At 32.8% G+C, this 18,045-nt stretch overlaps 1 protein-coding gene across 1 annotated transcript; it reads right to left on the minus strand.

The window, feature by feature from the left end:
- Nucleotides 1–985: 985 nt before the first annotated feature.
- On the minus strand, nt 986–15,286 carry LOC124836877 (phosphatidylinositol 4-kinase beta 1-like). Its single transcript, XM_047312117.2, has 16 exons — nt 13,241–15,286; nt 10,176–10,364; nt 9,994–10,042; nt 9,677–9,809; nt 9,090–9,579; nt 6,967–7,047; nt 6,772–6,891; nt 6,028–6,097; nt 4,984–5,081; nt 4,796–4,900; nt 3,787–3,840; nt 3,528–3,671; nt 3,359–3,412; nt 3,182–3,256; nt 1,892–1,975; nt 986–1,808 (listed from the first exon to the last, which is right to left on the minus strand). The coding sequence occupies exons 1-16, from the start codon at nt 14,729–14,731 to the stop codon at nt 1,707–1,709; spliced, it is 3,339 nt and encodes a 1,112-aa protein (XP_047168073.1). The 5' UTR covers nt 14,732–15,286; the 3' UTR covers nt 986–1,706.
- Between the last annotated feature and the right edge of the window lie 2,759 nt (nt 15,287–18,045).

Genomic DNA, 18,045 nt, shown 5'->3' on the forward strand with positions numbered 1-18,045 from the left:
GTTAGAGTATAATGAATAATAGTTTTCTAATGAGTAAAAGTTTCTGTATATTTCTTTGCAAAAATTAAAGTAATACTGTTTAAAATTAAGAAAAAGACACGTATCAAGAAAACATGGTCTGAACTTGAAGTATGTCCGTATTTTTTTAATCTAATAATTCATGTTAGTAAACTAAAAATGATTGAAGATGGGGTTTTTTAAAAGCAATTAATACATAGAATTATGTAATTGAAATTTTAAACTGACATTATATTTAATTAAAATTAATAAAAAATACAATATGAATTTATTTGTATTAATAATAATGGGATATTATCTCTTTTTTACAAGTTATTCTCACTTAAGTACTTTGACGTATTTTTATAATAATTATCCCATCTAAGATTCGTTTATATACTAATATATATATATAAATCGATATTAATTTATTGCATAAATTTGGGCCATTTTGCATTTATTTATTTTTTCTGATAAATGTTTATTAAGAGGATTTTCATTCACAACGTAAGATACAATTTTACTGAATTTTGGTGGATACTACACAAGACTTAGATCAAAAGTTTTACGTTCTATTATTATTTTTCATGAAATCACAATGGCAAAAATTCAAAGAAATCAATTGGTGCATGAAAAATATAAAAACGGACTGAATATATTTGTTTCTTTAAATGCTTGGTTTTAACACGATAATATCAAGAATGAGACAGCGATGGTTAGCATTTTAATACTAAAAAATTTATTTAACATCTTCTTTATCTAAGTACCTATTTTCATTGCACTAGTCTCTTAAAAGCAATTTTTAAGGGATGTAAATTTGAGATTCTTTTCCTCGTATAAGAATCAATTTTATTTAACGATGAGAACCTAATTAAGTAGAATTCTTATTAATAGAAGCTTGACAAACAAGATTTAAGCCTGTATCACATGATATGTTGATAAGCAGAATAATTCTGATAATAATTATTTTCCAATTAAGACCACTTGCTGAAATTAAATTTGTAATAAGATATTCAAAAGTCCCCTTGTTTTGGGTGCGTACCTGTACAGATCTAGATACAATGCCACCAAACTTTTATAGGATTGATATGAAGGTGAGACAAATTTCACCAAAGGACATAATACAATCAATCATCTTTAAAGAATCTGGATCACAATTTTTAATGGTCACGTGAGAATCAACTCTGAGAAGACAGACTCCATTGAACATCTGAGAAGGAGATCAGGAAAAATTACAGCGCAGATCGCATACACATACACTGAGGCCTGTCCATCATTTCCTCCACAAGGTCATTCAAATTATATTAGGTCAGTATCCGTTTAACACTTTTAACACACTTTCAGTTTACCCAACAACCATTTCAACACTCATTTTAAATGTGGTCTGTACCGCTCAAATCACTGTACACTCTGCACTGTCCCTCTGCATTTAGGAGGCTAATGCAACTTCTCCAAGCAGCAGAGCTTCATATGATACGAAGGAAATGAAATAAAAAAGACCCAGCTCCAGTAAATATAGCCTGGTACACTATGTTTTTGACGAGTTAGGATCTTCGTGGGGGAAAAGAGGCTTCGGGTTCCCAGCTATTAATTCTTCCCTCTGTTGAAAACTTTAAAGCCATTTTACAGTGAACCAACCTTCCTCTTTAGCTAATTAATTACAAGGGTTGGCGTAAGAGGAAAGTAAGTGATCACCATCACAAAGTATCTCATAATATTCCATTCAAAACCCTCTGATAATAATCATACTGCCGGGTCCTCCAAGCATCCAGGCTGCTGCTGATGAGTGACAGCACCAAGGAGACACATTGCTGCCAAAAAGATAATAACCCTCTTAATAATCACACCCAAAAACATTTTACATTTGAGTAGGTATCATTACTAATATTGAAACCTCTTCAGTTAAACCGAGATGGAATCGCTTTCGTAGGTTCTGTATTGTCCGGGCACCACCTTTAAAACATGGGAAACCAGAATCCTGATTCCAACATTAACAAAAATAAGAGAGATTCAGAGGAAATCCAACACGAATAGAAGTCAGGAGAGTATTTCTTGATCCACAGAGGCAAAAACAGAAAAAAGTGAGGTAAGAGGCACTTAGTACTACATGTCTAGTTGAGAACAAAGACAAATCTTATCACTTGATATAAGAGAATCATGAGGTCATCTTCCTAGATGAACCAGTCTAAAAGTTTACGATCAAACATCATTGAGAAAGAAAAAAATGTAACCACTCTTTTATGTAAAGTATAGCAAGAAAGGAGGTTTGTTCCTGCCTTAGTTCAATTTGGAACAGCATTATCAAGACATACAACCTTAATTCCAAAGCCATGTTCAAGAACAGTCTTTCTCATTTTCCATCCCCTGCCCATTGCCTATAACAACTACTGTATTTCAGTAGCCCAACAGTATGGTAGATACCGGTCATCCACCAACTCCATACCAAATGACAACAAAATGTGGCAGAAATGAATATTTCTTTTGACTCTTCTTATTCCCACAGAAATGAATTTTATTCATTGTTTCAATTTTGCATATTAAAGTCGTCCAGTGAGTATGAAGAGATCCTTGAGCATTTCATTGTCCCAGTGGTCTCTCACTATACTCCAGGTTTTACCTAACTTAACTGTAATTAACAAAATTCATAGCAGAAATCATGTTAGCCAATTGCTCTTTTGCATAGGATGTGAGTATTAACTTGTCCAAAAACACCATAAGCTACAAGCCTACACAACAAGAAGGACTGCAGTATTTAAAAGGTCATCTGTCAGCGATTAGAGAGTTAGCTTGTTAGTTAATTGGTGGTACCTATTTGTTTGATAGGCTGAGATAAAAATAATGAAGATCGATTGCCTATAAATAACAGAGGTGGAAAGAGAGGAGTATCTTCTCATCTGGGAGAGAATTGGAGCCTTTGGGCATTAGAGCTCAGACTGTTGAAGTTCTGCAAATTAGACACGGTATTTGAGGGAGAACCCTTATTCTTTCTAACAAGACCACAGGTTGCCATCATATAGTGAGATATTTTCAGTCAGCACAGTTGTGCGGTTGTTTGAGAAAGCATTATCTAAGTAACCTATTGTCTTGTTCGGGGAAGCTGGAAGTACAATCACAACCAAACAGAACAGGCAGACTATAAATTATATGACCATTGAACCACAGGAGGAGCTAACATTCATGTTACCTGCAACATCTCAACAAGAAGAATGATGCGCTCCGCATGCTTGCGGCAAGTAAGGAAGCCTTGAATGCATAAAACCTAAAATGTAAAGGACAAAGCAACATATAAAAAATTAGAGCTAACAATAGCATGTCATCTACAATCTCTCAAATAAAAATCAGAAGGAGTTTTCGTCAGCACCTTAAAGTAATCAAAGAATTCACTTGGAACACCCTCAGCATCAGAATCCATAACCTAGCACAATCAATTGTTGTGAACTTGTGATCATTGTAGAGAGAAATATAATATATAATCAAATGGACATTTGAATACGGGGAGTATAATAGAAAGTAAACAAACTCAGTTTTACCTCAAGAAGTTCCCGAGTTAGTTTGAAAGGTGCACTTTCAAAGTTAACACCACCAGGTGAATTGGAGAGCATGAAGCCAAAATCAATATGTATGATATGACCTTCTTCATCCAATAGGAGGTTCCCATTATGTCTATCCTTCACCTGGATGACAAGAAATAAAAAAGAGAAATAAGAAGAAAAAAATCCAATAACAATCAACAGTATAGTGTTATCATTCAAATTGTCACTCAGCATCAGTTACTAAGAACTTTCAAACCTGCAGAAAGTAGCACACCAGGGAATATCCTGCCATACTTTCAACAAAGTTTCTCTGAAAGAAAGCAAAATTATCAGAATAAAACAGAATAACAGAAATGAAATCATCTCCATTTTAAACATAAAAACAAGGTATTCTTCATCATGCACGTTAACATTAGCAAATTTATTAAACAAACAACTTTAAAAAATAATAATCCCTAAAAATTTAAACATTAAAACAAATGGCTGTAAACAGTTATGCCAGATTAAAGAACAAATACAGAGGGAAAGTAAAATAAGCTCTAGTACATCTCAGAAAAAGGTCCATGGTTGTTAAACCTAAAAGAAACCCGTTGCTTAACTAATGTTCCCTATAGCTAAAAACCTGTAGACTGTCCGTAATACTTTTTCTTTCCTTCAGTGTTAACAGATGTCCAGGACATCTTGAACGTAAAGGAACTTAAATAAATTTTTCGACAAAGCATTTTTATTTACACAGTGTCAGAACTCTCTTTATTTTGTTTAAATAAAGATTTGTTGCAAAGAAAGAAATGTAACACATAAAGTATGCCAATAAATCCACCTGAGAAAAAGTAACAAACAAGCAACCGACAAATGCTGGCAATACATTTTTTAACACTCTTTCTGACAATTTTTTATTGGGTGGTGAAATTCATGTGGATCCCACACCAGTTTGGTGGTTTCCATTCCTAGATTAGTCACATTCACATGAAACTCCTAAGAGGAGAAAATCTGTTAGATAGAGACTGTGTTGCCAGCACTTCTCCCAACAGAATAATTTCCGTTCATATCTTTTCATCACATGAAAGTTAAACCAAAAATAGTGCTAACATAGTTGATATTTATATAACAAAATGTGAAATTAGAGTATTAACAAATGATCAAGGGTGAGGACAAAGAAAGTAAAACAATATGTACTAGTGGAAAAAGAAGCCACAACCTTAGTCTACAATAAGATCAACAAGTTCAGTCTACAATGACTCAGTGCATCTGCGTCTCTAAATTACCTGGGCAAGTTTAAAACTGGGAGAATTTTCTTGATACTTAGCACTGAAGAATTCACGTAAGCTTGAGATGTTGGGATATCTACTTTTGATAGAGTGTAGAGAAGCCTAGAAAGCAGAAATATTTTTTAATAAAAAGGGAGAAAATTTGGATATTTCAATACATTTAAATTGTGTGAGCAGAGAATTACCGTATCTGGAATTGTTTCAATAATAGCTGTGTAAGAAGAAGTACACAGAACTTCATATGGTCGCAGCCAGAGGGGTAGACCAGCTTCTTGGAAAATATCTGGCATCAAAACGCAATGATTTTAAGCAACATGTAAGACACAGTTAACAGTTCACATAATGGTTTAAACTCACATAACAATTCAGAACATAATGAAAATATGATCCAATATGTATCATCAACAGCTGTTAGATGCATGTAATCCAACTAGCTGTTTAGATCATGCTATAGTACAGACTTCCACTAACAGCTACTGCATAAGAAACTGCAAACAAGTAGATTTATCAATTCTAGAATCACGCTTCCAAGGCAGAATTTATACTGAGATTATGAATAACATCATTATTATAAGAGAACCTTACATGACTTAGAAAATGAATGAGAATGAAATTTCTAAGGAATAGTTACTAGAACATGTTCTGATAAGATTAAAGGCTTCATTTAAATTCAGGGAAGCAGGCAAAAAAAAGAAAATACAATAACTTGAACGGGAATTTTTGTTTAAGTTCACCAAATCATGTATAAAACAATAGCCGTATTTATTTTGAGTTAAAAGAAATGTATTAAAAAAGAACCAGTCTTTTAAAAAAAACTATATTTAAGGCTAGGTTTAGTTCAGTTCATTCATGTTTTTTACCAGCCTTGGTAAAGGTGCGTATCTAATAGATGTAAAACAATTGTAAACTTTCTGGTTCTCACAAAATAACTCTTTCGTGTCATTCAGATCCTACTTAATCTAATTTCAAAGCAGGCACAGGCAAAGTATAAACCAATGTTCTACTAAAAAAGGAAAGTCAGCCTTATTTTCTTTTTTACCTTAATTGTTCCATTTAGACATACATTTTAATCCTTTAGTGATAATCTCATTTATACTCATCATTGGGGGAAACAAGAAAAGATAAAACAACTGAAAAACATTTTTGCAACATAATGAACATCAGCAGGAAAAGAACGATTAAATTATGTACATAAGCGTGGAAAAAAAAGGTTCCGAAAGAGCACCTACCATAGAAGTGAGAAATAAGTTGAACAGCCAGATGCTCCTGCCTGCAATCATCACCACTCTTAACAATAACCTATGTGAAAAAAAGGAAAATTGTGCCATCGTGCTCAAAAAATTTGTAATATAAAGTAAAGCACAAATTCTGAAACAGAAAAAATAAATAATTAATACGGATGAAAAGCCAGCCATGCTTATAAATACTAGAAATAAAAGACAACAAATCAAGGAAAAATTTATTACTAGCAGTATGCAGAAAATATTCAGAGCCCACCCTTTTTCTTAGCAGTCTTAAGCCTTCAATCCTAAAATCTGTGACATTTTCCACCAGGCAAGTGGAAAATTTCAGATTGTTGCTTCATGGATATTTCAAGCGCTTTTTGAAAGCACAAATTATCAAGTGTGATTGTAAAAAAATTGTAAATAATTTGACTACAATATATTTTATGTCTATGAGCCAAAGGACTGAATCTAAACTAAGAAAAAGTATGACCTATAACAACTCAACATTCATAACCGAGCACATTTATGAACATGATGTTGATTACAAATCAATATTTCAACCATAAATTTTATTAAGGAAATTAACACAATTTAACAAATGGTGTGACTTCCTATTATAGTAAAATAAATTGTTCAAAAGATCCTTCAGTTGGTTCCTTTTTCCTGTTAAGCATAATATCCAGTACATATCTTCATGAGTTTCCAAAATTATAAAGCAAATTAATTTGTTTGAAACTTGGCACTTACAGATCGCAAGTCCCAACCAGGTAACTTCGCATATATGGAAGCCTTGCATATCCTATCCTTCTTTGCCTCCCAAAGTTCACCAGACAAGGCATCGCTGGCTTTGGGAGTAATTCCATTAGCCTGTTGGAGGAATCATGTTATATATGACAACTACACATTCATGAGGTTAAGTAAAATTCAATAATTATGGCTCACCCTTGGTTGTGCATCAGATGAATCTTGACCAGCACCTTTCAAAGGAAGTCCAAGAGGTGCTTCCCCTTTTGCTGCCGCAGCCTACCAAAGGTTCAAACGTTGACAGTAAAAACAAAAGTCTTGCAATTAAAGAACTCTTGATGCATAATTACAACAAGGGAAAGATGAAATGTAATAGTTATAAGTCCATTTTCCGAAATGGTTATTTGTTTCCTCATTGTAATCACAATGCTTGAAAATATTTGTAACAGAGCGGTGAACGTCAAACAAATTAATTAACAGAGATAAAAAAGAAAGAACTGGTAACGTACAATCCACAAACCCAACCAACATTTGTTTATAGTACATGCCAGGGTTTTAAAGGCAAAATCATTCAGTAAAATTGATTGTTTTAATAACACGCATCACTAGTTTATGTTACCACCCTATGTCCTGCATATTCTATAATTTAATATTGTAAGTTCTTGATTATGCTATATCTTATTTACGCCATACATTACAGAATATCTTCTGTTTAAATCCACTTTTAATCCCTATGGTTTTGTGAATATGCAATACTTGTCCCTTTAAAAATTGAATTGCAAATTTGGTCATCCAGATTTCCAAAATAAAAACAATTTTGATCCACTGTTAATAAGTTATTTAATTGCTGACATAACGTAACATGTATGTAAATCATACTAGTGTCAATTACTCATTTCCATAACATTAAGATTTTACAACAAACTTTAATACATATCATACTCAGAAATGCATTAACATTTTCGGTAACAATTGAATGATATATTAACAATGACCAAAATTGCTTAGTTTTGGAAAACTAGAAGACCAAAGTTGCAAATAAAATTTTATGTAAAGACCAAAATTACACATTCATGAACCTACAGGGATCAAAAGTGAATTTAAGTCAATATTTTTCTAAAAATACTTTCATTAACAGTAATAAGACATAAGAGCAATTATATTCTGGATTGCTATTATACTATTACTTGTATAGCATTAGAAATTATCCACAAAACACCCAAGTAACTAGTACATGCAAATGCACAATACTTGGAGCATCTAATAGACCAACAAGCAGACTTAATCCGCATGCATTTAAACAGATAACCTTATGCTGCTCCAACAACTTGATGGAGCAACAATTTTAGAACAAGAACTCTTCATAGTTCATAGAAACTACACATGTATAACTTAACATCTGAGTTAATAATTTTGCATATGGACACCAATATAATCATATCAAACAGTTTCAATCTTAACAATATTCACAACTAGAATTTGATAGTTTACAAATTTAAGTGCCAGCTAAAAGAGTTTCGATAAAGAAGAGTAGTAGTGATCAGAAATAATGCTTAAGTCTATTTTCTAAGAAGTAGGAAATTTCAACTGCTACTTGTTAGACAATACAATTTTGGACTAAAATATAAGCTAAAAAATTGTCACATATGATGAACTTAAATATAAGAAAAAATAATTAATTTCATCATATTTAATGATATCATCCCTAAAACATCCTGCATTTGATTGTGATTGTATTTTCAACGACTCTTTAATCAAGTCAAGACAATTAAAATTACATTATTTAACTGACTTTCCTAATTAGTGTAAAATTAGTTATTTTTACTTATATCTGAGTTCCAAGGAAGTACATAATTTAGAAAGCAGTAAAACATCGTCGGACAGGATTCATAACAGTTTCTTAATGAAGAGAGTAAGACACACAGGATGACAGCATGGTTGTCAAGGGAATATAAAAGAAGACTATAAAAAATAGGAAGATTGGTAAAGAAAGAATGATCACTGGATATCTACTGTAAAGGAGGAAAAAAAAGAAAATGAATTTGGGTACTCCAAAGCACACAGTCCACTTTTATAACCAGTCCTGATTCACTTATTGACCCACCCACTGATGAAAAGTAGAAATTAAACAATATTAATTCCTTTCATCATAGGTTGAAGTGCGTTGAGGAACCAGATCACCAGATATATGATAAGTAATTTCTTAAGGAGATGTGGCTGACTTTCTCTAACAAATTAAGACTCAACCAGATTAGTAGAAGTTTAGACAAAAGTAATGTCAATAGCAACAATAATAACACCGTAAAAGCACTCTAGCTGACCTTTACTTCCTCTATTGCCACCGTACTTGGAACACGGCGATGTTCTTTCCTCCGGGGAGGTGCTTGCTCCTCAATATCTTCCAATCTAACCCCAGGATCAGCAGTCAACACTACACGTACCCATTCCAAATTACTGCCAAGTCCTGCTGCAGCCTCGTCATACACACCATTTGTATGAACTGAAGCAGAATGCTGATTGCCACCATGTAGATCAACCACTTCAATTTTCTCTGGCTGACCATTTAACTGTGTTTCTGTGGAAATATTCACACTAACAAATTTGATTTTTGCCTCAGATACATGAGTCATTGCCTGGTCAATTGCGTGAGCAGTTGAACTGGACATCCTATCATTGCTATTGCGATAAACCTCTTGTGCTGTCCGTAATGGATAAGCCCAGGGGGGTGGTCTTTGCAAGAGCGCATCTCCATTTGCCAAAGGAATTCCCCCTTGAGAAAGTTTTTGAGAACTGGATGCCTCCTTAGAGTTACTATACCAAACAATTGTAGGGAATGAAACACGTCATAAGTAAGCTTTCACTTTACTATTATTCTTCACAATGTTGAGGAGTACTATCCATGTAATACCTTGGCATTTCACATCTCAAAACCTCTACACAGATCAGGAAAGGTGCCTTCTCCCTAGAATTCAAGAGAACAGCTTCATCTTCAGGTATATTAAGCACACGATACATGCCCTTTCCCAATGGAAAACAAACACCTAAAAACATAAAATAAGCAAGATTCATACAGAAGCAGGGAGATAAATGAAATTTACTTAGCATAAGCAATTAAAAATGCAGCACAAAAATTCAGACCAACTCTTTGAAACATACAAAAGAATACATGAATCCATTATCATCAATAAACATCATTCAAATAATATAATAATGGGGAAGAAGTACCTCCAGTGTTCTGAACCTTCGCTACATGTAGATTGATTTCTACAAGTGCCTAAAAATATAAGAACAACTAATAATGAGACAGAAAAGGAAACTTTAATAGAATACAAACATATTTCTGTGATCTGTCTCTAACTATGTTAACTAGACTGAGAAAGTATCCAGGAAAAATGTATAGAAATAACCTCACGAAGAGCACTTTTGCGATCTTCAAGTGGAAATATATCCACTAACCCATACGACGTATCACATAATGACTGCACAAACTCCAATGAGTCATGGTATGCCCCTTTCCGAAACTGAGATGGACTAATTGGTAATGGTGGCTTTGCACTTGATTTTTCACTTTGCTGCGTTGGGGATCCAGGTTTCTTCTGCCAAAATAATAGAATAACCCCCAGAAGAGGCATAACAAAGTGATATATTAGAAATTATCCTTTTTCATAGATTAAAAACTAATGAAACACAAAGGAGAAAATAAAAATAAATTTAATAATGCATTGATAATATAGCAATACTCCTAGAACCTACGACTATAATTAGAGAATTCACAAATATGGACCATTTCTAATGCCATGCAATATATCATGTTTATACAATCCTACCATTGTTTATTTAAATTCAGTTTACAACAAAAGTTTGTCTTATCCCTCAAAGATGAACTCTGATAAAAGCTTAAACTTAAATTATTTGGAACAAGCTCACCAATGGCTTTACTACATCTCTATCACACCCCCTCAAGCAAAAGTAATTAACTGCAGCATAAATGTGCTGAAAATCAGTTTTTAATTTGAAGAACGACTGCAGCATGGATTGAACTTTCTAGCTATTCGATCATAGAGGATCTATTATCATGTTGAGGTCCAAGTCTCCAAAAAACTTATGTTGTTAGGTAAGGCTCGTGAATGACTTTATTAAATATCTAACAACAACCTTACCATCTCATAAAAATATATTAGTTGAATTTAGCATGGAGTATGAGGCATTCCTAAAGCTTATGTTGATCACCTTACAATACCTCAGCTGGCCCCACAACTTAAGAGACTTCTTGGTGGTGAAACCCACCATGTTGTGCAATGCTAACTGAGCTTCGTTGCTTCATCAACTACTTCTATCATCTCCTCAACAGACATCCCTGCTCCCTCCTCCTCCCCTCCTAACATCATCAAATTTTTTATTCTTGCACACATGATTAGGGCCAAATTTTTCATCACAACACAAATATTTCTCTTTTTTTTCTTGCACTTCTGCTTGAGTCAGCCTCCATTATGGATTCCTTCCTTTAACAATATTAGGAAAATCTTATTATTAACGGAGGCTTGAGATGCAATGCAACAGTACTTGCCTCATAATTCTTGTGTGCACCAGTTAACCATTCTTTCTTACAAATCTTGAACATGGTATGTTCGAAAAGATCCATTGCTTCCTTCTTGAACCTGACTCCTATTATGTACTATCCAATTCATTTCTTCAATTCTCCTTGATTTGTTTGTAGCTTCCAATAATGTATGAGGTTCATACAACTTCAATTCTACTCCCACATCTTCTTTCAGCCCTTTCATAACAATTCATATAAAATGTTGTTCTCTGAAACCTTCAAAAGAACCAACATATTTCTCAAACCTAGTAACATACTCTTGCCCCAAATTACCTTGCTTCAATGCTAAGAAGACTGGAAGGGATTACTCCTAGATGCAGGTAGAAACCTCTCCAGTAATGACACCTTGAATTCTTCCCAACCTAGATCACCCTAACACATCGACCTCTAATGCCACCATAACTGCTTCCATCTTCTTACCAAGTGCAACCATACGAAAATAACATTCAAGCTTTGTTAGCCACCAAAACCCATTTTTTCTCCAAAAATATTGGAACATCAAGTTTCTGCCATTTATCTCTTCCACTTGAATCTGCTATTAATTCATCTTATTTTGAGAATGCCTTATCCACAACCCCCACAATTTTTCCAACATTAATTTAAACCTCAGTAAACGTGATTCTTGCATTTAAAATCTTGCTGATATGGTTTGTTGGTTCTCTTCCACAATTTTTTCAAAATTTTCAACTCATCCCTTTATGTTCTTTCTTTTACCCTTGTGCAACATCCACATAGCTCCTAGATCGTAGCTCTAATACCCATTGATGGAACTGGGATCAAATTTGGATCTAGAAACCGTAACCAGAGAAACAAGAATGCCTCTATTGATCTTAAAGAACTCCTCACTCAGAAACAGTTCCCAGCTGAATTAGTCTCAAGCATTTCAAGAAGCCTAAAACCTCCCACACAAAACTATATAATTTTCCTAACAAACTTCCCCTCTATCGATTACACATTTTAATTTTTCTTATTCTTTCTTTTGATACAAGCATTTATCATAAGTTCCTGCCAAAGAACTTCCTGTCATGCACATCCTTCATAAAGATCAGCTAGGTAATCTTCTCACCAAGCCCCTTTCTCTGTCACGCCTTTTGTTGTTAATGCAAACTCAAGGTGTTATTGGCTTTCCTCTTCTCAACCACCTTGAGCTTGGGGTGTATGAATATATATTACTCTTTATTATAATATAACTGTCTACTGACAACTGTCACTATTCAGATAGAGTTAATTACAGTTCCAAAAAGGTAAGTAGTTAGTCAGAGTTAGTTGCAGTTCCAACTGTTGGTAGTTAGGGTTAGCTACAGTTCCAACTGTCATTGTTAGAGTTAGTTACAGGACAATTGTCACTAGTCCGTTAGCATGTATAAAATACCTTTCTGTAGCTACTCAATGCAGCTGATTCAATAAAATAAAGAACTTTGATAGATTTTCTTTTAGCTTCGTCTCAAAATTCTCTCTGCAACTATACGGAAGTTCAAAGAGGGATACGATTTAAACATTGAAGGGCCAAAATATGAAAAATTAATAGGTTTTAACATTATAGTAATTTCATACGAGCTCACATTGTATATAAAAAGAGTCAACAGAAACAAATATGGAAACAAGGAAATTGTCAATTTTCCAAAGTAAAGGGGGTTGACTGCAGTAATGAAGCTAATAAAGATGTCAATACAAAATTTAAGTAATGTCTGAGTCCAAATGAACAATGTAAAACAGACTTTCTATCAACAAATGACATAGAGCCTAAGCAACTTTTATTAATAAAACAAAATAATTAGGAATCTTTATATACGGTTTCCATTCATACTTTTCTGCTTTATATTAATTTCCTCAAAAAATTTAAATCAAATGATAAACAAATATTCAACAGACCTCTTTCTGTCTTTTTGGACCCAATAGCTCTGAATCTTCAATTGAACGGTCACGATCTCTGAACAACTTACGAAAAAAATTATCAGTACCTGGACTACTTTCAACTAAACCACCACTATTGATGTTAGCATTGGCCATACTACTTTTAGCATCTTCTGGGTGCACACGAAATAATCTTTTGAACAAGGAAAAATCAGAAGACTCTTCTTCCTCGACACTGGGAGTACCCTCTTCAATCTTATCATTTGTATCCTTCTTGTCCTCAAATTTATCCTTTAATAATTTCCGGAAAAACCCTTCTTTTTCATCCTCTTCAGCAAGTTTGGCATATTTCTCGTCAGCATTAGTAGCTTCTCTATTATCATTCCTATCACTCCCGTCCTTCCTATCTTCTGATTTCTCTCGGAACAACTTTCGAAAAAACCCCTCTTTATCTTCATATTCTATTGTTTTAGTGTGTGCTCTGTCCTCAGAATCATTCTTGCTATCACGGAACAACCTCTTGAATAGTCCATCTGAACTTGAAGCTACATCTTCTTCTTCACTTCTACTGTCCCTCAAGAGTCTTCGGAAGAAACCATCCTTTTCTGAGTCTTCATCGTCACCTCTACTGTCCCTTAAGAACCTTTTAAAGAAATTATCTTTTTCAGACTCTTCATCATCTTTCACAGATGACTTCCTAAACAGAAATGCATCACGAATTTTTTGGCCCAGTTCATCATCACCTTTGCTATCTCTCAAAAGCCTCTTGAAAAAACCATCCTTTTCAGAACCATCATCCTCTTTGTCCACTGACTTCCTAAAAAGAAACGCATCTCTAACCTTAGGGCCTGGCATAAACTTCTTAAATATCTTGTTCTCGTCAGGAGACACTGGTTTCCCATCCTCTTGCAAACTGTTTCCTGAGGAAGGTGAAAATGATAAAGATTTCTGACCAGGTGGTGAGGACGTTAGTGACAACAAGCGATTTTTTGATGACAGTAACCTATTCAAAACTTGGCTCTTCCCTCCAGGACTTGGAGGTTCAGTTTGAGGCCTAATTAGAGGTGGCCACTCACCCATCAAGGTGGCAGCAATCTGACACTTCTCCTGAATCCTACTAATCCCTTCATTATCATCAGAGTCCTCAAGCTCTGCCAACAAGAACCAATGTACCTTCAAAGCAATTTTAAGCGACTTCGAGCACACATCTATCACATATTTATCCAAGGATGGACTAGGCTTGTGTATCATCATGTAACATATCTGGAACAAATAACTCTCAACACCTTGCAACGGAAGTGTATACATTCTATTGCAGAGATAATCACGCACCCCCGCGTGATCATGCTTATACAAGTAGCTAACAGCAATCCACTCACAAAAGAACGCCGAGTCAAAGAACCTGATGAGCCACCCATTTTCACCAGACTCACTGGTCAGATTCGATCTTGATGCTATTTCTCGGGGTTCTTCTGTGTAACCAAGAGTTAAACCTAAAAACCTCACCATCCTCAATCTACCGTCATCAAAGAAACACCCTAATTCCAACTGGATCAAATTCAAAACAAACTAAAGCAAGTTAAAGCTACTGTCACTGGCTACCTTTTAAACATAAACCCTATAAATCCATAAAACCTTAGTGAAAACCCTAACCCACTCACAAACCGATATTACCCTCTAGCAAATTGTGCAATTCGAATGACTAGTGCAAAACCAGAACACCAAGATACAGAGCACAAGCCTTTGCACCAGTCAAGCGAACAAAATATCAGTTCAAAGCCTTCAATTTTCTATACACCGGAAACTGAAGCTACAGGTCAAACATCGAAGAGTTACAACAGAATTTGTCACTGGAGTTTGAATTGCAGGAAGTAAAGATACCGAAATTGCGATGGAAAGTGAACCCGATTCTATAATTGTTCGAGTGCGTGGAATTCAATCCAATATCTCAGCGGATCTTCGTAGCTTCTTCAAACGAGGACATCGCTTTCTGGATTATTGTTGCGGTGACATCGCTGCTGCAGTGGAGGTCGTCGTTACTTTTTCAAGAGTGAATAGACGACAAAATGAGGTTCTGCTCTAATAAAACATCGTAACGCGGCATTATTTTATTTATTAAAACTATTATTATTATTATTAGTGTTATTATTATTATTATTATATTGTGATGAGAATGTTAAAATTATAATTATAAAAAATCTCGAACTTATGACATTTCTCATGATATGATTTATAAAGAAATGATTCATTAATTGTATGTATACTTTTTATTAATAATAAAAATTATTCACACTGTCATATATAAAATTAAAAAGAAGTTAATATAACAATTTTATTTTACGAAAAATTGTCAACAAAAAATTATATTTATCTTTTCCTATATTAAATTGGAATATAAATTGTTTCATATTTTTATATTTTTAGTATGTAAAATTTAAACTAATATTATTTAATAAAAATCTAACATTAATATGCGTATAAAAATTAATATGATGTTTTAAATAATTATATTTGGAACCTAATACATTAAAGTTGCGGTATTTAATAGTTTATTCCAAAGATTTACCTTATATATTTATAATAAAAGATCACATTCTTCAATATAACAAATTTTATTTTATATTCTTTGAATTAATTTGTATAATTTTCAACTTATGTAAGATTTAAGATTTTGGAATGACAAAAACAAAAGGTAAAAGTTAATAAACCAAATGTTTTAAATGATTTATATTCTCAATAGCTGAATCTAAAAATATATATTAGACATATAGACATATATTGATTAGTAAAAAAATATTAGATGAGTCTAACAATATACATCCTATATAAATTTGTACTAAATGAATATAATAAAAATTATTAAATAAATATAACAATATACATTAAACGAGTTTATTCATACATGATTAGATGAGTTTAAAATATAACAACAAATATTAAATGAGTTTGACGATGCATTAATTAAAAAAGTTTAACAATATAGATACACTGATTAAACAAGTTTAACAATATACATTGGATAAGTCTATTCATACAATCATTAAACAAGTATAGCAAAAAACATTACGAAAATTATTTCATACATTGACTATGAGTCTAAGAATACTCGTTAGATAAGTTTGTCCATACATTAATGTTTTTTTACAGGCTAAGTATATTTTGTAAAAGTTCCAACAAGCACTTGAAACACTCTAAGCTTCAAACTCTAGGTGTACTCGTCTTCTCCAATGGTGCTCCTCCTCTTTAAGTCGGGTAAGGGTTATGCTTGTAGAACGCACTTCCTACGCTCAAGTGTATCCATAAACAATAAATGTAACCATTAATGAATGTAAATAATTTACCTGATATTACGTGCTTTTATATTATGTTGATGGGTTTTTTTTACCTGGATGGACCTCACTCATGTGGCTAATTACCTTGGTTAGTCTTTGATTAATTATATGCTTAATTGTACCTTAATTACTACCTTAAGTAGGTTGTCCATATGTTGGATCTACATGGCTGACATGTAACTGGCCATACTGTTATGATTTGTTACCTGACCGACATGTAGTCGACCATATCGCCATGATTCTGACCATAAATTGAGGGTTGATTACTCTTAAAATTAGGTGGTTGAGATTTTTTTCACTTATTTATTGTCGTTGGCGATGTGTACTCGACCAAGTTGCTTCCTTATGTATTGCGAACCATGAGATTTGAGGACATGAGACATGTGTCAAGATATACGATACAATTAGTTAAACAAGTTTTGCAACAAACATTAGACGTATTTGTACATACATTAATAAGACAAGTCTAGCAATATACATTGCACAAGTTTGTCCATATGCAAATTATACGAGTCTATTAATATACATTAGATAAGTTTGTTCATTTACTAATTAGATGAATCTTGCAATACACATTAAACGAATTTGTTCATATATTGATTAAATGAGTATAGCAAAAAACATTAAACAGGTTTAACAATACATATTAAATGAGTCCGTCCATACACTTATTAAAGAAATATATCAAAAATCATTAGACAAATAACTTCATTAGTTATATGAGTCAATAAATGCACATTACATAAGCATGTTCATACACTAATGAGACGAGTCTTGCAACTCACATTATATAATTTTGTTCTTATATTGATTATACGAGTCTAACAATGTACATCATATGAGTTTGTTCATACACATATTAGATGAATTTATTAATACACATTAGACGTCTTTATCCATTACTCGATCAGACGAGTCTTGCAATACATATTAGATGAGCTTGTTTATATATTAATAAGACAAATCTAACAATACACATTAAATGGGTATGCCTATATACTAATTAAAGAAGTCTAACAATACTTTGTTGATATACTTATTTACAAAGTCTACTATATATATATATATATATATATATATATATATATATATATATATATATATATATATTTTAAAACCTATAAATCTTGATTTTGTACAAAAATTAATTATAAACTTAAAAATATTTATTCCTTTTTAATATTGGGAACCAATATATTGCACTCATACTCATATTTACTATTTTTAATTAAATATTTATTAAGTAATTTTAAAATAATATATAAATAATTAATAAAATATGATATTATTAAGTATTTAATATTTAAATGATAAATATTTTCTTTTTCTAATATTAAAAAATAAGAAAAAATATGATTATATATATATATATATATATATATATATTAAAACATTAAATAATAATTCAATAGAATCAAATAATTATAAAAATATCAAATATCATATAACTAAGTTATGAAACTAATAAGTTAAAAAATTAATAGAAAGTGT

Source organism: Vigna umbellata, chromosome 1 (assembly GCF_029865625.1).
Source record: "Vigna umbellata cultivar VRB3 chromosome 1, Vumbellata_1.0, whole genome shotgun sequence".
Classification (NCBI taxonomy): Eukaryota; Viridiplantae; Streptophyta; class Magnoliopsida; order Fabales; family Fabaceae; genus Vigna; species Vigna umbellata.

Excerpts from the sequence above, each read along its gene's own strand:
- LOC124836877 (XM_047312117.2), bottom strand. The coding sequence starts at position 14,731 with ATGGTGAGGTTTTTAGGTTTAACTCTTGGTTACACAGAAGAACCCCGA. Across the intron at positions 4,901-4,983 it reads TTGAAACAATTCCAGATACG|GCTTCTCTACACTCTATCAA; the intron begins GTAATTCTCTGC and ends TCTGCTTTCTAG. Across the intron at positions 1,809-1,891 it reads ATCTCGGTTTAACTGAAGAG|CAATGTGTCTCCTTGGTGCT; the intron begins GTTTCAATATTA and ends TCTTTTTGGCAG.